We start from the raw sequence: 23,646 nt of genomic DNA, 5'->3' as shown, positions 1-23,646 counted from the left end.
TTCAAAATCACTTCACATAATGGTGTCATCATTTAAACACTTAACAGTCACTGCAACTGCCGCTCACAGCATGGAATGGGAAAACCATGAGAAGGAGAAAAACCATCATTGTTATATAAACAAACATTTAATTTAAATGGTTTCTGCATTAGCCAGTTGTATAAGTGAGGCCAACTACCTGTCAATATTACATCGCAGTTTTTTCTGCTAATCAATTATGTATGCCTCACATGAAGCACATGAACAATTTCACTGCAAATTAGCTCCTGTAGGAACTTAAAGCCTTTGATATGCATAGGTTCTATAAAAGTAAGAATTCTACTTAAATGTTTTTCCTAGGTACTATGAGTACAGCTATTGCCATATCCTGTTCTTCACAAAATAAAAATATCTGTAGTGCATGTGTGGCACATCAATTTAATCTGATAAGTAATGAATATATGAATTCACAATAGCACTCTATACATGGTTGCATGTATCTATGTACTGTATAATAATCCAGTGCACTGTGAATAGAACACAGATGACTGTCTTTCACCTCAAGAGTCACAGGTTTCAATACCCAAAGGAGGAAAATGATGAAAAAGTCTCTGTCTATTGCCATGGGGCAAATGTATTGGACTGGTGACTATTATCCAGCTACTTAAAGGACTAAAGGTTGCGTGAACAGCATGATACAGAATATTATGATACTGTATTGTGCACACACTCTTCTCTGACATAGAGTAAGGGGTTTCACAGCAGGGTTGTTTTTTTTATTGGGGATTTAATCTCTTTGTTTCTGTTTTCCTCACTATCTGAAAATCTAAAGTAAAAATGCTTTGACTGGGTGGAAACAAACACCTCAGAACTCCAAGTACTCATAATTATTCAGTACTAATATTGCTAGGAGTTTGTAACATTTCAGTATTTAATCTGATATTAAAGTCTGTTATTATTTTATATTAAGTAAAAAGTACCTTTCTACTACAGAAACTTTATTCAAGACTGAAAACATCCTTCAGATCATAACAGTAACAAGATACATCATTTTAGATTTATAATAAAGATACTGCAAATATATGTGTTGTGTATGTAAAGAGAAAGAGAGTAAAAGAGGGAAGGGGAGGAAGAAATTAAGTCATAGCAAACTGTGAAATATTGTAATTTCCACAAGTGATGCTGACCAGATATTCTTAAGCAACGTAAAGTGAGTTACAGTCAGCCTCAGAAATGGAAATAAAAATCATAATCATGTCTGACTAGGTCATATTCTGTTTCAAACCAGCTAAACAAAATGTTATTTTACAATGGAGTTGACTCATTTGCTAAAGGGACACATTAATTTTGGATATCTTCCATTATTATTATAGTTGTACCTATTGTGAAAGTCATTTCAATTGGTGAGATGGCACCCTGAAGTTTTCATCAGGGAGAGAATGGGCAATCTGGGGAGCCTCCGAGTAGGAGCAGAAGTCAAGGTGGCCTTGGGGAGGAAAGCAGCAGTTAAGTCAGCCTTGGGGGCCTCAGAGAGGGAACTGTAATGGACTGGACCGTTTTGTACAGAAATAGCTCCTGTAAGGCTAGTGCCAACATGGCAATTACTGAAATAAGATTATTTCCACAGTTGGCAGGCCACACCCATGTATAAATTAAGTGTATAACATTGCACTATTCTTGAGCACCAAAAAAATATGCTGGGGTCTGAGTGCAGTAGGTAAGCATGCTGCCCTTTTCCCTATAGCATTTGGGATCAAATCCAGCCTAGACCAATGGGATGAATGTCTCTCTTCTTCTGGTTGCAAGGTCCTTGCATAAAATGAGGTTGGATAGTCTCTGCCTACTTCATAACAGGTATGGAACCATGGCATAAAATTGCCCCTAATTTGCAATCTCAAGCAGACAACCAAGGATTACTGGTGTGGAAAATGGAAATATATGTTGGTCCAGAAGAGGTTGAGACTACAAAAACATTGCTGGTGTTAAGAATAGAGGGAGGCTTACTCTGCAGTAGGCTGTGCTACAACTGATCTGGAAGTGGTTGATGCCAATATTGAGTGCCTGAATTGGAAAAGTGTTCTATTCCTCAGCATTAATATCCTTCAATATTCACAGAATTAAAAAAGAAGAATGTATTGGGGATCTAATTATACTATAAATATTTAACTTTTTAATAAACAAATTAGATATGATGATTTGTTTAATTCAAAATGTCAAATTGAACAGAAATATATATTGTACACTTTGTGGGGATTATGTACAATGATCTGCAATCAGAAAAATAGTATTACAAAAGAAGCATTATATTCTGCAAATCTTTGCACTATTCTATACATTTTTATAAATTTTGCAATAAAATAAATGACCATGTGACTCACCAGAAGTCCAAATGTTTTCCAGCAGTTAACACATCATAATGGCACTTTTCCAATAGCTACTTTTCTTTCACTTAAACTAATAAAAACCTGAGTCTAATCCCATGAGTCAATCCGGTCAGAAAAGGACTTTGCTTAATTAAAAAAAAAATCATTAGGAGACTTGCATTCAGCCTGTAATATTCTAGATGCATGGATTTCAAGCTTCTTATATATTGTAGCAATTATTAATTGGCATCTTGCATTCCATGTATAATTCAATTTGTTTTCAATAATGGCCAAACTCACTTGGCTGATGAAACAGGACCATTTTCTTTTAAATTTCATCAAAAATAATGTCAATAGCACTACACAGTGAGATTATTGCACAGAAACAAAACAAATTTGTAACAGATGTTAGATGTAATATACTGACGACTTAAAAGGTACATATATGTTACAAAGTCTAACAACAAAGTATTATTGAAAAGAAAATTACATTTAGTAACTGAACATAATTGGAGTGGAGTGGACAGAAGTAGTGCCAAAGATAATATTGATGCTTACCTGGATAATTTAGCTTGCCAGATGCATTAAGGTACATGGAATTGGCTCAATTTAAAATAAGCTATCTGGATAAGTATTATTATATAGTTAATGGCAGAGCTCTTGTAATTCTGGTCCCATGGTTTTACAATTCATTACTGATAATGTAACTATGTGTGTGTGTATATATGTATATATATATATATATCCCTTATACACACACACACACACACACACACACACACACACACACGAGAGAGCGCGAACACACACACACACACACACACACAGTAGCGTCTTTAGCCAAATATGTTTGATAACAGATTTCTATCATCTGTACAATACAATTTATTCTGGCAGCTTTTAAATATTTAGCCTATAAGAAAACACACGTGTGAATTAAATTATATGTGAATAGCAATTACTGGTGAAAATAACAGCATATTACTAGTTTTCCTGTAAATTTGTTCTAAATAGTTTGACATAGCTTCAGCAAACAGTGTAAATATTTCCTTCCATGTGAAGTCATAGAATCTTTTTTATTGGAAACGCTTCTCTAACTGCCCAGGTCCCCACTGCAAGACCTGACCCACTAAATTCGGGTGTATCATGGCTTGAACAGACACAGCACACTTCAGATGCACTGTACCTGTTCAGTACCTGGACAGATCTTTGGCAATATAAATTGTTAATTTATTTTTGGGCTCATCAAGATGAGGGATGTTAGTGCTGGTAATCAAACATCCAGTATCAGCATTGAATACTCCCAAGTCAGGTATAGCACAGCCAGGTGCAGGGTGAAACTCCCTCACTCTGCCCCACCATGCCTCAACCCTAACCTCAGAAGAGGATACTTTCATCCTGGCAATGTGAGCTGGATTTAAACCCAGAGGCAAAAGGTCAGTGTCTAACCCATTGCTACAAAACAATAGTGACCACCCTTCAAAAGTAACTGATTGTCAGTGAGCGCTTTGGAATATCCTGAGCATGGGAAAGGAGCTAAATAAATTCAAGTTCTTTCTTTCTAATACAGTAATTAAAGGTGGTTTCGTGGCAGTGGTACTCACTATTCCAGACAACTTAAGCATGCTATGGTATTAAGTTCTTGACTGAGTTACATCTGGAAAAGATTTTGCGGGAGGAGTGGGTGGTAAGGAGAAAGAAAACAATGCCAAGATGCAAAACTTCTCAATTGCATATATTTAGAATCCGGTGTACTTCATGAAGCATATGCTGTTGTAATTATTTAAAATTGTGAAACTGGATTTACAAATTTACAAAATTGTTGACAGAACAAAAACATGTGTAAGATCAAAAAGCAGTAGAAATGTGACAATGAGACAGAACACCAGAAACACACAAGCAACTTTATAAATAGCAAAGCTTTTATTTATGGACATTGACTTTTAAACATTTAGCATTACAGTTTGTACTACAAAAAACTCTAAAACCATTAGACAGTAAAAATTGTTTCAAAGAAAAAGAAAACATAACAGACTATGCCCTGACAGCACTTGAATCCTCTAAGGCTAGTGAAAGCACACTACGGCATTTTTGAATTACTGAGTTGACAGGTTACTATTTTAATGGATGGGGAAACAGATAGTTCCCGTCATATCCATTTTTCTGAAGAAACTGAGTTTGCCAAGACGAAGTCATGTATAAATGTTGTGAAAATCAAATAAAAAACCTTCCAAGTTATCGAGATGTCAAATTAGTCTTCATAAGTTAGTAGATAGGCACTTGGACAAGCAGCTGAATAACACAGTCAAAGATTTCGAATTAATTCATTTTTAAACTTTATTGCAACACTAGGTTTTGAAAAGTTGCAGCTAAAAAATAATTTCATAATAGCCCAGAAATTGCTTGGAGCAGTGAGCCAACAATGCTCACCATGCCCTAAATTTATACTAACTCACTAACCTAGTCTTTACTGGGTACAATTCCTCGAATAGGAAATGGAGAAGAGCTCAGCATTAGTTCAAGCGAAGCTAGGATCCGTGGGAGAAGCGAGCGGATTACACTCTCCTCTCGACCAATCAGATTGCAGCATTTTGGACAAGCCGCAAACAAACAATTTCTGCAAGCTTGGAACGTTAAATCCAGTAGGTGAAAGGTACAACATTAAAATCATTGTAAAAACAGTTATAAACAGCAAAAAGAGGGTGAATAATCAAATTAAATAAAAGAGACAGAAGGGAAAAGTTAAAAAAAAATTTATTCATTTTGAATTTTTAAAAAAATGACCAAAAACTATTAAAATAAGGAGTAATGAAACTTCACATTTTTAAAAGTTAATTTTTAATTGTCAGTCATTAAGACTTACCGCGCTAATAAAACTTAATTTAGACCAGGTACTTTTAAGCAAACCTGTTTTTGTGATGGTATTAGTTTCTTTCCAGCTAGGCAGATGAGCAAGTTGGCGCTTTTTCAAACATTTCACTGAGTGCAGCTGGCATTATTCCTTTAATTCGAAGCTGTATTATCGCCAGTGCACCAAGTAGGAGCAAGTTCCAGATTTCCGCATTTCACTGCACAAGTGCGAACGTTGGAATTTGCTCCTCGATTTCGCCAGTAACAACGATGAACGCTGTTGAGCTCACCATTCTTTTCCAAGCAATTTCTGCCCTGTTATTCCTGCCTTTATAACTCATACTAAAAGACATTTACTCATGCTCTTATCATGTTATCATGAACACCTGGTAGGCATTCTATGACCAGATAGCATTATTATAAATCATAATCCCTTAAATAAATGTAAAATGTACACAGCAGCATAATATGACAATAACACTTTGCTGTCATTTCCGTGTACTATTTTTATGTTTTGTACATGTTTGTTTCATTGTATCTTAAGAGGCTGAAAAGAAAACTCATACCATTAACATTGATTAGTACAATTAAATAAAACACTCCAAGTGCTCTACAGTCAACTAAAATGAAGCACTTATAGTTCCAAGTACCCATTATTCTAAATATTTATGCAACATTTCAACAACTGATTTATTACAAGTACAGCAATGCATTATATGTATTAGTCTAATTGCTAAAGAATATACAATGTCCAAACAAATGTTGTATGTACTTAATAGATTATTTTTCACATTAGATGCACAGTTTTCATGAGATCTCCTTGCTCCAAATTCTAAAGCACGGTACACCCCTATTCAAACAAATAAATGTTTGCAATTTTGAAGATCAAAGAACCATGGATCTGGTACAACAAATGTCTAATTATAGAGAAATCCAGATAGAGGAGTTTTCAACAATTGATGTCCTATTGTGCATTTAATTCAGAGATCTCCTTGATATCAAACTAATAAATACCTTTTTGTAACTGATTGGTGATTTTTTAAAAATAAACCCACATAAAAAGATGGTACAAAAAGTAAATTTATCAGGCTGCAGCAGGGTTTCCTAGGGTTGTGCAGTTCCATCACTTCCCCTGTATTTCCAATGGAGTCACTCCAGACACTCCCCGTTACTAGAGTGGCCTAGCAGGAAGGAAAATCCTACTTGAGCTAATATGCACTCGAGCTAATAAAAAAAACACAATGAAAAAGCATTTCGTAGACTATAATTTTCTTTGACAGGTTCCTTTCTCCTTTAAACTCAGTCTACAGAGCAGGTGATTAGGGAAACCTCATTAATGTATACAAAGTATTAAATGGTACAGATAAAGTGAACCCTGAATATTACTGTAAAGAAGGCATGCAGATAGGACCGAAAGATGTCCATTTCATTTAATGGAAAGTAAATTTAATACAGATATTAGAAAAGGTTTTGTCACTCAAAGGGTGATTAACATTTGGAATAATATATCAGGAAAGGTGATAGAGTCAAAACATTAGGAGCATTCAAAATGCAGTTAGTTGCTGGGCTAGGTGAGCTGCACTGATGGAGGAATGAGTTTCTATGGGCTATATGGCCTTTTCTGATTTGTAATTTTTGTCTTATTTTCTTAAATTTAAAATAATGGACTGTTTATAATTACACAACAATAATCCAATAAGAGCTTTAGATGATATCATATACCACAAGTTTGGAACTCCAACAGTTTATAATGATCACTCTTTAACTGGTGTCATTCTGTTGAATCTGCGCTGTACCCCTTCGATGGCCAATATATATTTCCTGAGGTTCTGTGCCCAAATAAAAACGCAGTACTCCAGATGGGTCCTGACCAAGCTATGTACAACTGAAGCATCACTTCCTCACTTTTGCATTCCAATCCTCTTGAGATAAAGGCCAACATTCCATTAATCTTGATGATTACTTTTTGTACCTGTGCACGAGCTGTTACTGATTTGTGTACACGGACGCCTAAATCCCTTTGCTCTTCCCAGTCTCTCACCATTAAGAAAATATTCCAATTTGTCTTTCTCAGATCCAAAGTGGATGACCTCACACTTCCCCACATTAAACTCTAGATGCCATAGATTTGCCCACTCACTTAGTCTGTTTAGATCCCTAAGTATGCAAAGAATGGAATTGAATTAGCACAAGGTGATATGGTTGTGCAATGTAGCCAGGGACAGCAGAATATAAGTCTACAGAAATGATGCCAACCGTTTAGAGTTCACCAATTGACTGCACTTAAAATACTGTGTTCAGTTTTCATCACCTTGACACAAAAAGTTATATTTGCATTACAGAGGGTACAGAAAGTACTGCAAGATTGATACCAACTATAAAGGGGACAATCTATCAGGAAACATTAAAAAGCATAAGGTTTACTGTCTACAAAGATGGTGGTTAATTAGGAGACCACATCAAACTATATGAAATATTAAATGGTATAGATAAGGTAAGCCCAGGTTATTGCTTTAAAATAGGACCAGAGGACATAATTGAAAATTAATTGAAAGAAAATTTAGAGCAGATATCAGGAAACACTTCTTTACTTGAGTGCTAAATATTTGGAACAATACCAAACAAAGTAATAGAGGCAAAAACATTAGTGTTATTCAAAATAAATTACTATAGATGCCATGATGGGCAAATTCATGTATTAGAGGAGTGAGCTTTAATGAATCAAATAGCCCTTTCTCATCCCTAACTTTTCTGACGTTCTTCAAACTAACTGAACTGTTCCTCAAGTTCCCCAATTAGGTTTTTTTTTGATCCTGTTCACAATTAAAAGCACTAATTCTGTAAACTTGCAAATTCTGGTGTGTAAATTAAAAGATCATAACCACAATTTTTCCACCTACATGTGGAAGTTAGCCTAGATTATATTTACAGGTTTTCTAAAAGAGCACAGACTTACAAGCGACAAAACAAAAGATGAGCATGTTGCAGAACCATTCATATATAAATTATAAAGCAAGTCAAAGAGGCATCTTCATGCAAGGGGTGTCAAATTTGACAAAAAATGTAGGAAATAAATCATGGCACTTCTATCTTCAGTTATTTCTATATTCAGTACTAATACACCGAGTCTGACAATTTACAAAAGCTATGCTGTATCCACGACATTCAGTTTTGTATAATTTGCTGTAAATTATATGTAATGATCTATTTTCTTACAAAAAGGAAATGTCAGAATCTGACAAGCTGCTTATGCTTTCATTACAGCATACAAGATATATACAAACTATTATTTCAAAATTATGGAGAACCCTGAAATCAGAATTATAATTTAACATTATCATACACAAACCTTTCTTTGTTCTTAAAATATACTTTGTACTTTATATTGTACTTTGAGAAGATTGGGGAAAAAATGATATAATTTGGATTTTAATATATATCTTTTAACTATTGTTAATCATATTTAATAGATACGTCTTTAATGGCAATTGCAAGAGTCACCTGTAACTTTGTGGTAGCATCTAGTCCATGGCTGTAACTTAATACTTTTAAAACAAGTTTTTAATTTTTCATTTATACTTTAAAATAGTGTTTCTGCAGTATTGTGCAATGTAGCAGTAATGTTCAAAAGCTAAGAAATCTCAACATAAATTTAATCTCACAAGGGGTATGTTTAGGCTATTTTTGGTATTTCTATTCAATTGCAAGAATAATCTGACTCAACTCAAAAATCCACAAATAAGGTGCAAAATATTATATTTAGAGATTTTATTTTACATAAAATAAACTAACCAACCAGTAACAAACAGAAAATAAATTAAATCTCCAAGGGAACTGATAAATATGGGGCCAAAAAAAATTGCAGCTAAGTACTATCAGATACTTCAGAACACTTAAAATGAACGATCCTCTAGGTTTTAAAAGGAAGTACAAACATTTCTTATGACAATACTTAGATTTTTTGATTCTACAGTATTCTGTAAATTTGCTAAAATAGACAAATTGATTTCAATGGGCCAGACTTACCTCTTCTTCAATGATAAAACCAATTTTTGTAAGCACATCTTTGAAATGTTTTCTGTTTCTGTCTAAAAGAATAAAAAATATTTAAACAAGCTTGTCCATGACACAATTTTATTTTTTAGTAAATTTGACAAAAATGCTAATAATTTGTTTTATGAGAATCATGTTTTTATATATTTCTGGCTAAATCATTTTGTTCTTATTTCTCCTCAAGTGCCTTGACACTATCTTGTAAACTCCTGAGGCCAGGACAGGATGTTCTAGGCCTTAGACCATGTTGGTTTATAGTTTGATGTCCCAAGATGGAGCATCCCATCTTACTATGCACTATTGTAGCACCCAGCTGAGAACTGATGAAGCTCAAGCAGTGGCAGGCAAATCCAATTGACAGGCATAACTATCACTTGACCCTAAAACCATTCTTTTGTGAGTCAAGTATTCTACTACCTGTGATAGTTTAATAGCTACTTCCACCATACTGAGATGCCTGGTCACTGTACATCTTTGCTACAGAATTCCTAGTTACAAATTTAAAGATGCAATTTACACAAGTAAATGCGGGTGAAAATAGTTGTATGCTGATGGGGGCGAAAATCAGAAACAGTAATTTTTTTCCATAAATCCAGCCTCTACTTGAATCTTTTTGAACTAGATCACTGGCAGACTGCTATATACTAAGTAAAAAGAGAAGAAATATAGACATGACCACTGGTAAAGTTTAGACTTCTAATTAGAAAACTACATCATTATAAGTGTTGCAATAATATTTGCTTGTTTTACAACTTCTAAACATAGAACTTTCTAAAATAAATGTTACAGCAATACAAAAATGCCTCAAATATCTAGCATGTTTTCTCTTACTTTTAATAGTGAGTTCTTCTCCCTGTAACTATTTCAAAGTGCAAGACACTGTCAAAATTAGTGAAACCTCAAGACAAGAGACACTGTCTACATACAACATTTCATCACTAATTTGCATGACAATGTAATTTCCAGAAGTAGTCCAGCCTGATAAGAAATTGATTGCACTTCTACAGGAATTAATGACCCATACTGCATTACACAGATTAAATGAATCTCAAGAATGTGACTTTGAAAATAGAAGTAACATTAATTTTGTTCAGTAATTCCACATTCACACTAAGGAAAATACTATACATAGAAATTATTTTTCCCCAAAAGTCAAAATTGTCACAATAAAATAAAATATAAAGATATACAAATTGCTATACAATACTAATGGCCACTCCATATTGTGATTGTGGTGTTATTTTTGTCTTGCAAAACCAACCTTAGTGGATAGAACCTGTGATAGCCATACTAAAATTATGCATTAATTTACTGTAAATCCTCAGTAATACTAAGTCCTGTATATGATGGTGGTAAAACAAACATTTTTCAGGACTGTTATAATTTAACAATTGAATATATACAGGTTACTACCCATTTTCAGGGTCAATGGCAAATAATAATTCATATTTATAATAAAAGGATTGTATCCTGAAAACAGTATATGTTTATCAGATATATTTAAAAGGTTAGTTTTTTAAAAACAAAATCTGATTCACCAACTACTGCTTCATCAAGATAGAGATTACAACATTTAGTTTGTTTTGGATTATGTGTTCAATTGCTGCATTGACAAAGTAAATACAACAAAAATATCAAACATCAAGCAGTATTATGTTTTGGTTACAATGGTATGCTTGTTCATTAATTTCCTTCAAGAAATATTTTGCTCCATTGCAAAAGTACATAAAATACATCAGCATTAAACTAATTTAATAGACATTTGCAACTAATTACTTTGAGATACAGGTTTCAGGAAAATAACACTTATTTTATTTAGAAAATATACTGATACATTGTCAATTAATCTAAACGCCAACCAGGATTTTTAATTTTTGCTTTGTTTTCCAAAAGGTGCACAAACCTCGCTATCCAGTATTTAAACCTAACACGGCACCGTCTGTTTATTTGTCTGTTAACAAAAAGGTGCTGACGAGTGCCAGCTTCATCAAAGCAAACCTGCCGATCGCAATCAGTTTCAGGTCAGGAATTTCAAATCAAGGAGCAAGTTTCTTTGGACGGCGGCCCCTAAGCGTGCGTGAAAAGGGAGCAGCAACGTCCCAGGTACTTAACCGTCCATTTGTTTACAGCTATGTAGAGCACTATTTACTGATACAGTGTCGCGAATAAAACTACACCTGCTTTCCATCCAGAAGAAATCTATTTTCTCCTTGTCATCCCACCATAACATTTTTTTTTTACTAAACCCCCCTCCCAACGAGAGAAAACTTTAAATGTGGGAGTGAGGACTTTGCATTTTTTTTAAAAAAAACAAACACTATAAACCGCTGACACGATGCAACAAATAATTCTCCCGGATTAGACATTTTTAAAAAAAATCAGTTGTCTGTTTTCTGACATTAAGCAAATTTATTTTCAAATATACACTGGAAGATAAATAAATAATAAATAAATAAATAAACAGCGTATGGAGGATTTAAAAGCCCCGGGATAATCCCCAGGACCTAAGATAAACACAGTAGTAAGAGTGACTTACCCCGCAGGTCTGGCGCTGCGTGGTACAGCCCCGCTTCAAAGACGTTAACTAGTTCGGAATATTTTATCTTGCCCCCTCTGTGGTGAATGAGAGTTAAAATAAAATCCGCACTCAGCTCCTCCGCCGAGGTCATCGCCGCCGTCTCCAAGGGTGACGGGCAGTACTACCCACACCGCGCTTCCGGTCGCCCGACCCGCTGCCTTGACAACCGAACCCGGCTAAGCGGAAATGGGGTGGGGGGGGGGGGAAAGTCGGGCGCGCTGGGCGGGGCTTAAGGCGCGATTAACATTTCACTCCCCCTTCCTCCGACCCGGCTGACGACGTCAGCGACGTCTCGGGGACTGGTTGAAAGACAATGCAAATGAGCAGCGAACCACCAATCAACGAGAGGAGGCGAGACGCAGCGCATTGCACGTCGGGACTTGCTGTTCCCCTGATGCGTTGGTCTCAAGCGCTGAACTACATTTCCCAGAATGCCTCGCATCCCACAGGTACTCCTGTCACTCAAGGTTCCCTGGCGGTGATTAGAGGCGCTAGGTGCAATGAGAGTAGTGCCACCTGCGTAGCGCTTTCGGTTTGCTTTGTGCAGTGTACAGCGCACGGAAAGTTTAAGGAATAGAAATAGAAAAGATGGTGGTTTAACTGATCATTTCCAAACATCAAACGCAATGGGTCCTATTTAAGGTAGCACCGATGCGCGATTGAAGAGCCCAAGAGCCAATGCACCTGAATCAGAATTTGCTGCGGAAAGTGGAAGCTGCATAATTGTAGGATATTATGATAAAAGTGAATACTTCTTTGCAGAAATTACAGTTTGATCCGTGAATAATTTAAAAACGCGGTTACACATTGCATTTCGTAAAATTCATAAATGCGTTTGTATGTGTGTTGGCGATTTATTAAAAAAGCTTGTCAGTTCAAACTAAATTAAGAAACATCAATATATTTAGAAACATACATGTAGACAGAAGCACACATGTTCATTGTGTGTAGAAGTACTGCGTGAAAGCAATTTTAAACGCATATTTTAGCTATGTACACATTTTGACATGTTTCTCTGCGTGCAAATAAGTAGTGGTCATTCGCCTGTATAAATATAGCTTTACCCAAAGATGATTTCAGAAAGATGTAGAATTAAGCCTTTAATCCACGCAAAAAAAAGTAATTGAAAGTAACAAAAACGGATTATAAACAGATGAGAGCAAGAACAAACATCTCAATCAACCATTAACATAGAATAATATTATCAGAGCATGGTATTGTACAGTAAAAGGACGTTATTATATTGCGGGGCTGAAGACAACATTGAATGCGCTGATTAATTTCGCAGGGTAAAAGACTTTGGAAACTATCGATTTATGAGATTGCCCGCTGAGATATGGGCTTGAGCAGAATAGCTGCTATAAGCAGACAAAGAGAATTAAATAAGTCGGGATATGTTCGTGTTGGGAAATATATCTGGTGGAATCAAAGGAGATTACATCCGTTGATCGGCAGGGATTTATCCCAGTTCATATGGTTTTAATCTGCTTTCGCATCTACCCTTTTATGAGTTTTGGAGAGGGGATACCTGGTTCGTTTATTCGCTTATATCCACCAGTAAACACTCATTTTGAGCTTAGAGTGCGAGAGACAGCGAATCAGCTGGTATGTACCACAGCGTAAAGCGACACTCCTCTATAAATTGTGAATGTTCCAAATAACTGGTAATATTCGAGAATAATAAGAAAAAACTACTGTAAAACATTACACTATATATACTGCTGAATCGATCTATACTCTCCCCCCCCCCCCACATTCTATTTTAAGAGCAGCAATGTTTTTCACACCTTAAAATAAAATTGATTGGAGACAACCCCAAGAACGCCGCTTACCTCTGTCGAGCTAATAACCGTTCAACTGCAGAAACATAAATTAGTGTTTGAAACGTCAGCTTGTTTGGGTACTTTCCATGGCTTTGCAGTTAGATTAGATTTGGATAGCACAGGAAAAAATGAAGTAGTCGTAATTTATATTTCAAATACAAATTCAAGTAAGCGCTAAGCTGGTTGAAATCCATTGCGGGGCGTGATAACAAGGGAAGTTGTCTGGTGTATTCCCTTTATGAACTGTAAATCCAATAATCAATGTTAAATTAATCATTTAAAAATCTCAGTTCCCCTCCCAATCAGCAATGAATGAAGATTTCCCTCAAAAGCGCAATAGCCTGGGCATGGCCACTATAACATTGAATTCTGTCTCTATAATTATTTTTACTTTTACGTAAAATTAAGTTTAATTTACATTTAAAAGTAAATGTTATAAACAAGGAAGGTATTTTGTTTCTCCCCCATAATGGCATATTAGTCACCACTGGCCTCTTTCCAGATGTGACTAGATGCCATCTTGAAGGCTTCAGTCTAAATTCAAAGGCCTCAAATTCCATGTTTACACTAACATATGAGATGAGTATGAACACTTAGCCTATGTGATCTAAAATACATACACAGAAGAGTTTCACTGTTGGACACGACAGTCTAGAAATTATTGCTGATGATGTTAGCAGATGAACACTTAATCTGTTGGTGTGAGATTCCTCTGCTATTTTAACAGAGGTGTTAACCTATTTATAATAACATGAATAAGTTTAGGCCTGCACTAAATTAGTCAACTAATTGTAAAAATGTTCCTCTGCTAATATCACCAAGAGTAATTTCAAGGCATTATATGTGAAGAAATCTTGAAATTTAATCTCAGCTTAGACTTCCATTCCACTGGTCTAAGGTTGAATTTTAAGTATCAAGTCTGAATTTTGACTGTTTATTCCTACTATATTCATTTAATATCCAAAACTGACTTACCATCACTGCATATATAGGACTGACAACACCAATATGATAACAGATTGTTATCAAATATATTAGTAACATAGAACCATGAATCACACCAGCACTGCTTCATTTTGATAGTTTGTCCCCTTGAAAGTCTTCATCTCCAAAAATATGTCCACCAATTACAGGTCACATGCCACACGTAAACTATGAAAGCACCAATTAGTTTTTAGGACTGCAATAGCTCGAATCTTGCTTAGATAGTATGGGGAAGAAGCAACAACCATGGTCATCAAAACCCTGAGCCATCAAACACCAAAATGCAGCAGCAAATGCAAAGCATCCAGAATCCACAGATGTTGACAGCAGCTGTTCTACAACTGTGCAGCAGCTGGAGGGAAACACTGCAGTCGACTTCTATCAAATTTTCCAATAAAAAGTTTGTTTTGACCAGGAACAATTCTCATCTGAAATTCACACACCACCTAAAACATTGTTTGCTGTTGGGAATTGTTATTTACCCATTTGCTTTTAAGAAAGGCTTTTAAGAAAGGCATTATATAGAACAGGGTATAATACAGTAAAATAGAAAGAAAAATGTATATTTTAGACAGCTGAATTACAAATTTGACACATAGGACAACCTGTTTAGGTGCATTGTAGCTAAAGGAAAAGCACCTGTTTATAAGTATAAGTGGGAAATCGGTACATGGAGCAAACATACTTTCTCTTATCAGACCTTTTCTTGAGAACCATGATTGTAAATATTATGCTCTTGCACTCTAGCATTAAACAAAATTGGTTGAAAAACTACCACTTGTGCTACTAACAACAAAGTTTTTGTTGTTAGTAGCAAACTAACCTCAATGGGTAATAGACTTCAGTGAGTCACATTAGCAAACAATAAAAATGAATGTCATAAAGCATAGGTTATAATAGCTTCTCAAAGTATAGTCGACATTTAGCTGCAATGCATTTAATGGTTTTGCCTCTTGTGACCCTCAACATCCTTACTAGTGACTACACTGCCACTGTGAAGCTCTGTGGCTTCATTCTGTGTCCAGAATTGTTACAGTGCTGATATTTTCTGATATTCATTGGAAAAGCTGGAGGATTTCATCCATGTAGATTTGTGCAACCTCAAGTATCTCAAGTATGGAGTAATCATGTCAAATTCTAATATAGAATGTGATGCCAGCTCCTAAGGGTATAATAAATCAAATATTAACTACATATTTTAAGATAAAATATTGCTCCTCAGATTACAAAACTACTTTTAAGTGTGCAATGTCCTCAGCCTTTAGCCATTGCAACAGTCAGTCACTATGTATAACCCTAGAGTCAATATTTTACCACTATAGCTCTCAAAGCTAGCCGTTGTATTTTACTAGCAAATTGCCCTTCGCATTGCCTGTGGTCAGTTGATGAATCTAGGTATTTTTTATAGACAAGATGACAACAGAGTTGGGAGACTTCAGAAATTTGCTTTACCAAGCCACCTAGTGGCTAGAGCCTGCAACTATGATCGTGACAGGTGTCATACCAAAATTAAATGGGAAATGTTGACATAGCAATCTACAGTGGTAAATGTTGACACACAAGCGTGACCAAAAATCATAAAAAGGGATGTGGATAGGATGTGTACACCCAACACAATTTTTAAAATAATATGTTAATATATTAAGCATGAGATTTTGGATTAGGTTCAGATTCTCTCCAGAAGGCCCTAAATTCTGACCTTCTGAATTCCAATTGTTGAAGCTGTAATATATAAATCAAAATGATATGGTTCTTACACATGCCCCTTAGCACAGGGAATTTTTTTCTATAAAGTTCTAAAATGACATTTTGTATACAAAGTTATAAAGAATCATCTTAAAACTTGGTCTCTCCCATGAACATGGATATATAATCTACCATGGATTATACAGCTGTATACAACAAATGTACTTCTTCCTAAAGTGTCTTGTCAGATATTTTTTAAAGTTTTTCAAAATTAATAAAATGGATGCACACTCTAAAAGAAATTGGATGACCTCTTAATTGCAAGGTAAAAACTATTTAAAACTAAATATTGAATAAATTGAAAAAGAATTGTTGCTGATGCTCTGGCTCCAACTGGCAACCTGTTAGCTGCCATCCACTGTGACAGCAGGGAAAGATATTGGGGGACAGGAGAGATGATAACAGACATATACGAAGGACATTCAGGACTTCTATGCATGAGCAATGCCTTAGTTTTAGTACAGGTTAGTCCAAACATCCAAACACAAAACTTTCAAGTGAGCCCCAATTCAAATATTCAAATCAGCCCAGATTGATGGAAGGCAGGTCACTTCAGACTCTAAATTCACTTTAGTGCCCCATCCTTTTTTTAAATATGTGTACTGTATACTTTATTACATGATACAATAAAATTATATAAAGCCAGATCAGTGCACACTTAACTAAATGGAAGTCAACAAAAATATAATCAACAATTAAAATATAGAAATATTCTTCACAGGCGGAATCCTTCACCCTCTATAAACATTCAGAGTGAGACATTCCTTCATTTCCTGGACTTCCAATTCAATTTCCTCTTTAATATGAGTCCACAAATGATCATTTTTTAATTATCATTTTTTTCAAAATCTAAAGTTTGCTGATTTTCAATAGCCCAAACCCATTTTTTCAGCATATAAAATAATTAAATGAAAGACTGTAATGTTTTCTTATAGACTCAAGATTACTTGTGATGAATAGTTTTTTTATTTTAATCGTCTAAAAACTGCATGTCAGGGTTTTTATTTTATTATGCACTTGGACTTGAGTCTATTTTTATAACAGTAATTCCTTCCACACATTTTATGCAAGCATAGTATCCACATTGTGCTTTATCATCTCCTGGCATTACTTACTAACGGCTGTTACTCACTGGTGTCAATTAGTGGCCAATAGTGAAAATTAGCTTCTCACATTCTTCAGCCATCATGCAAAACATGTATTTCTACGGTTTGTATAGAAGGGGGTGGGGTCTGATTGTACACAGCCACAGTATATCCCGTGCACCACAGCAAATTATTTCTCAATAAATAATAATGACATCACAATTGTTGATCCTTTACTGTGAGTCTCATTTTGCATTAATGTTATAGACTGCACTGACAGCTGCTGTCAGAACAAAAATAGACAGACCTAAAATTGAATCAAATCACCCATCAGATTAATAATATACTGTTAACGGCATATAAAAATAACCAATACCCTGGAGTGATTTCAAGGCAATAATGTAATCTCTGGGTTCAGGTGACTATTAGCTTTTTATTTTCTTGCTGATTTTTCCCCTCTCCTCTCTCTCCATGCTGGGGTGTGGTTCCACGAGGGTCAGTCATCCTCCAGTACCTTGCCCGAGTGGTCATTTACTCAAGTGTGACAGTGACTGTTGATGGCAAGTGACATCACAGCCCAGCCCGATCCTGTCTTCACCCAATATTCACACACACACGTATAATTACAGCACGGTCACTGGACGGTGACCAGGATTGGGAACATTAGCTGCTCCCCCCCCCCCCCCCCCTACTGCCCCTCATCTGACATCAATACAGACTGGGAATCGAACATTGTACCTTCCTGGTCTGTATGGCTTAGCTATTCACTGGATAATTAACTGAATCACGTGGGCGCGGGGGGGGGGGGGGGGTTGATGGTTGAGCTATCAGATATTTAAAATATTCTCTATATTTTACAGGGGACAATAACTGATTTTGAAAAGGCTCCCGCTTTAAAGCACTATATACGATGGATATACACCTGTAACACTATACAATATGATATCGCATGCGACAGAATTATAATCAATTCTTGTATTAAATCTAAAATTGATGGAAAGTTTAGAAAACGTACACTGGGAGTGTTGATTGGCACGCATTTCCAGTAAGCTCACATTTGTTCCTGGTTATATGTACTGCGATTCGCCAGGCTTCTGTCACGTACAATATTAGCAAACTAAAGTTAAGTTGCTGGAGCCTGGTAAAAGATTGCCATCCAGGGGCCGGCGCACTTGAGCCTTGAAATGAGGCTTGTTTCGAGAGAAGAGAGAGAGAAAAAAAAACGAGCCTCTCATTAGGTTGGTTGTGGCACCCCATCATGCTGCTGCCTTTCTTCTATTGACAACACCCTGATAGGAGGAGCTGCGAGTGCGTAGAAGGCGTCAGAAACCCTGAATTTCTAACTTGCATCTTGCAGGACCTTTTCCAAGCAGCCCCATCCAAAGGAAAACTTCTGCAAGCAAGTAAACACTGGGAGAGTCAGCTAGCAGCTGACAGCGCAGACCCAGGCAATCTGCCGGTGTATGACTCCAGATCACACAATTCACATAAAAGCTTTGGAAATAGGGGGTTGATTCACACAAAAAAAAAACATAATCTTAGCCATGTCGTATCCTCAGGGCTACTTGTATCAACCGTCAGCTTCTTTAGCTCTTTACTCGTGTCCAGCGTACAGCACGAGCGTCATATCGGGACCCAGGACGGATGAACTTGGGAGATCTTCTTCAGGATCTGCCTTCAGCCCGTACGCCGGATCTACAGCGTTTACAGCCCCTTCCCCAGGCTATAACAGCCACCTCCAGTACGGTACAGACCCGACCGCTGCCTTCACTTCCTACGTGGTAAGTTCTGTTTTCTGGACACCATTATAATGCATTCATAACTATTGCTGAATACAATGGTGCCTCTTTGAGATCGTCTCTGAAAAGATTGCACAGTTCCCTCTTTACAAACTTTTCAGGCGTCCCAGTCTGTAATTTTAATGCAATTTGATTCTTGTTAAAATGGATTTTTTTTAAAAAAGCAGGCTTGACTTTATTAGAATCTTCCAAAGCTCACAGTTTTGCATTCAGCTGTTCGCATTTTTAAAAAAATATATATTATTTCACTAGGTAAAAGGATTTACAGCTGAATGCGTTTGGTACAAAACGCGATTTTGACGGGTGTTTGTTGTGTCTTAGGGCTCTCCCTATGATCACTCGACGGGAATGGCTGGATCTATAGGATATCATCCGTACGCCGCTCCTTTAGGCTCTTATCCCTATGGTGACCCAGCTTACCGAAAAAATGCCACCAGAGATGCCACTGCCACCCTCAAAGCCTGGCTCAGCGAGCACAGGAAGAACCCTTATCCCACCAAAGGCGAGAAGATCATGCTGGCTATCATCACGAAAATGACCCTGACTCAAGTGTCCACCTGGTTTGCAAACGCCAGGAGGAGGTTGAAGAAGGAGAATAAAATGACCTGGACCCCGAGAAATAGGAGCGAAGACGAGGAGGAAGAAGAGAACATAGATCTGGAGAAAAACGACGACGATGAGCCGCAGAAATCCTTGGAAAAGGGAAACTCGTCGGAACCAGAGTCAGGTAAGAAATGAATGAATATTTTAGTGAAATCATTTCCAATAAGGGCGCGGAGTTGATTATAGTTTATTATTTATAAGCCACACATATGCAAATAACACTGATTTTCATTTGAATTGTAATTTTCGCTACACGTGCAGTTAAGAGACGTTTTTAAAAATGCAATACTGTAAAATCCACTTCCTCGAAGTTACAAAATTTAAGTTGAATTAAGAAATCGGAGTATCATATAATTTTGAGTGCCCTCTTGAAGCTAACATAATAAATGTAATTAGATTTATGTTTAAAATGTTTGATTTATTTTTACGTTTTGGAATAGAATAAGTGATTTTTTTTTCTTTTTCAACTAATTGAAACAGGGAATCAGAAAACGAACATAATAGAAATTGCTTGTGAAAGATTTGAAGAACAAGATCCTAGTAAAGAAAGTGGGCATATCCTTAGCGATTCGGAGTTAAAAGACGCCGAGGAAAGAGAGATCATTGACTCCCCTAAAGCTACTACTTCTTCCCTGGTTGTGCCTCACGGAGCTGAGCTCTTGCACGAAAGCAACGACTCAGAATTGGAAAATGCACATACAAACCTAGCTCACACTATTCCTAGTAACACAGCGAACTGCAATGTGACTTCAGTCATCCATTCCCCTCCGGCAACAAGCTCCAAGCCCAAACTCTGGTCTTTAGCAGAAATCGCCACTTCGGACAAGTCGAAGGAACAGAGCGAGCAGCAGCAGACTGCGTGCCCAGGTCAAGGCTGCGCCGTGCCGGCCAGCGCCTCGTCCCCGTCCCGTTCCCCTTGCCCTTACCCGAACAGCGCCGTGCTGGGCCGGCCTCTCTACTACACCTCGCCCTTCTACACGGGCTACACAAACTATGGCAGCTTCGGACACCTTCACAGCCACCATGGAGGTAGTAGCACAACACACTTCAGTTCCAATGGATTAAGTCAGACTGTCTTAAACAGAGCAGAGGCTCTAGCAAAACTCTGTCCAGAAACTAAAACAAAGAGCCCGGCACAAATAGATCATTGCAAGGACACACCGTCTTATGATTTGAAGAAAGGTATGTCGAACATTTAATACTGGTTCTTCGCCGAATCTCTGGACACTATTTATTATTTTGCCTTGGCAAATTATTTTCCCGTCAAGATGGTATAAAGTAACAAAGAAGTTTAGTTTCTGATATGTTCGAAACGGTTGATTCAAACTGTTCAAAATGTAACATCTCAAAAAAATGTCTTAACCAACCACGAATTAATTTGTATTGACTAATTCTGTATATTTAATGTAGCATTTTTGTATTTAAAAAGGATAATACACCCTCTTTGAAGTAAATTATGAAACGAGTCTCTTGTACAGATATTAATGTTGTTCTTTCGTATAATATATACATATATATAATATAAATCTGTGTTTTTTGAAATGTTTCATAGTTAAGACGATGGCAGTTTAATTTAAGACGAAAGCTGTTTTTTTCTGGGTGTGGGGGGAAAGGTTTTAACAAAACAAAAATTAGACTTACAAGAGAAAAAATAAATTCAAGGGCCGCTGCTGAAAAATGTAAATATTTAATTAAAACTCAGTTTCAGCTTACACATCCAGGTGATCATTGCTGTTTGGCTTGATTTGTTTTGTTTTTAAAAAGTGGTGAACTTTTTTAAAAGAAAAATACAAAAAAAGAGAATGTGGCACTTTCACTGTGCAGCTGGTAGAGTACAAGAACTGGCTGGAATAATAAGGCTAAAACTAAAGTGCCATCCTTTAACCTAATTACATCCAATCAGTGTCGTGTTTTATGCAAAGCAATCAGCTGGTGAACTTTGCTAATGAGTTCGATTTTATGCCAAATTTAGTCCTCATTACTATCGCAAAAAAAGCACAGCAGTGCTATATATGAGGCAGAGAGAACTGAATACATACTGACATCCGTGCAAGACAACCTCGCCTGTACTTTTCTCCCCTCCCCCCTCCCCCCAAGTTGTTGTCGTTTACCATGTAAATTCGCTTAATTCGCCGGTGTTGGCCGCAAGCTTTTCTTAGGCTTTTTTGGTGCTCATATTTCCCCCACCCTCAATGTTACCATACTGGAACCCATTCGGTTAAAAGTGTTGACTTGAATTTTTCCCAGATTCGCAGGTAGGTGTCACACTTGTTCTGAATAGAAAACCATCGTACTTTCAACTAAGTGCCAAAAAGGCTTTTTTTAAAAAAACTAAATCAAAATCAAATGGCACTCTTTACAACAGAAATCCTCCAATTCACAAACCAGGAACTATCAAATTAACGTGAAACGTTAAAAAAAGGAAAGGAAATCAAACTCATTATTTGATGTGAATAATTTCACTGCAGCCAATGCCCTGAAAATGTCACCGTATTTCGAAGTGTGATGCGACGAAAACCAGAAATTAATTTTTTGTGAAATATTGTCGTCTGTGTATCAAGTGTGCTGGAAGTAGGAGAAAAAAAATCTTTGAATTGTATTTTTGTAAGAACTATACCCAGAGCTTTTACTAATTTATGCGGCTGTTTTTTGCAAAACAATGGACTCGGAAATGTTTGTAAATAAAATCTCAGCCTGATTTTTCCAAATGCGACTTGATGTTTCCTGTTTATGCTTCTGTAGAATTGGTTCAGCCCGACTATCCTAATTTAGAAGATCAACAGATTGAGAAATTAAATATTAATGACAGACCCATCTGATTATTTCGCTACAGAAAAAGGGAAAACGAAAAAAAGAGCTCATTTATAGTGGCAATTAAATTGAAGATGTCAGTTCCCTTTCCCTCAATTGAATTTAGTCAGCGAGCCCATTAAATATTGTATAACGACTCTACATTTCGATCTAATCTATGCGTGGTTCAGGTTAGCTGGGTGGAAACGAACTGCTGTAAATTTTGTACTTGACACGTATATATTTTGTTAATGTAAAATTACTTATGCTATTTGTATTTCCAACGGTCTTTTAGCACAGATAATACAGGAAACACATTGGCTGTCTGACTAAATTGAACGCCGGCACGTGTGTTTCATATATTAGCGAATTTTCCAACCAATTGCATTGATAACTTATCACAATATAGATGTTTCCACAATTAAAATCTGAATAAAAACACATTTTTAAAAAGTTTCACTGGGTAGGGTTTGATTTTGCTGTCTGCATCTCAATATAACCCACTGCACATTTAAAATGTTTCTTGTCACAAATGTATGATTATTTCAGAATCTAAATATACTCAGGTCTATCGCAACACTCGTTATTTAAAACAACGCACACATAACCTGCGTGTACACACAACGAATTGTACGGTGTTATCCCAGAGTGAAACATTGTGCGATATTATTTGTTAGTTATCCATAAAATGATTTAGTGATTACACCAAAGTTCCTCCCTTAAACAATACTCCCGTTGCTTATTAAATGTATAATAGGAAGTAAATTTCAAAATAAAACGCAGAAGAAAGGCGGCTTTATTTATCAGTTCTCTTTAAAATACAGTTTCTCCAGTAGGACTGTTAAAAGATGGGTTGCCATTAATCTTATTTAATTTCATCTTTCTAGTCTTTCAGTAAATTGTCGGAAAGTGTCTCAAGGGGCGAATATAAATACCCTTGTAACGGTACTAAAATGTTCAGAGTCTCCCGGACATTCAAATCAGAACTTCTAT

At 36.4% G+C, this 23,646-nt stretch overlaps 2 protein-coding genes across 2 annotated transcripts in view; one reads left to right on the top strand and one right to left on the bottom strand.

The window, feature by feature from the left end:
* Positions 1-11,993, bottom strand: part of LOC137333419 (uncharacterized) — a 246,778-nt gene extending 234,785 nt beyond the window's left edge. The window contains exons 1-2 of the mRNA XM_067997569.1: positions 11,782-11,993; positions 9,219-9,280 (exon numbers count right to left, since the gene is read on the bottom strand). Of these exons, the coding sequence (XP_067853670.1) occupies positions 9,219-9,280; positions 11,782-11,914 (195 nt within the window). The 5' untranslated portion in view covers positions 11,915-11,993. The remainder of the gene's footprint in view (positions 1-9,218; positions 9,281-11,781) is intronic.
* A 6,686-nt stretch (positions 11,994-18,679) lies between these two features.
* On the top strand, positions 18,680-23,107 carry irx5a (iroquois homeobox 5a). The gene is made up of 3 exons (XM_067997872.1): positions 18,680-19,242; positions 19,582-19,987; positions 20,344-23,107. Exons 1-3 carry the CDS (start codon positions 19,006-19,008, stop codon positions 21,060-21,062), a joined length of 1,362 nt encoding a protein of 453 aa, XP_067853973.1. The 5' UTR covers positions 18,680-19,005; the 3' UTR covers positions 21,063-23,107.
* Positions 23,108-23,646: the final 539 nt, after the last annotated feature.

The sequence above is a fragment of the Heptranchias perlo genome, chromosome 16, assembly GCF_035084215.1.
Source record: "Heptranchias perlo isolate sHepPer1 chromosome 16, sHepPer1.hap1, whole genome shotgun sequence".
Classification (NCBI taxonomy): Eukaryota; Metazoa; Chordata; class Chondrichthyes; order Hexanchiformes; family Hexanchidae; genus Heptranchias; species Heptranchias perlo.
Note: the sequence above shows the minus strand (reverse complement) of the source record. Positions and strands in the feature narration are given on the sequence as shown.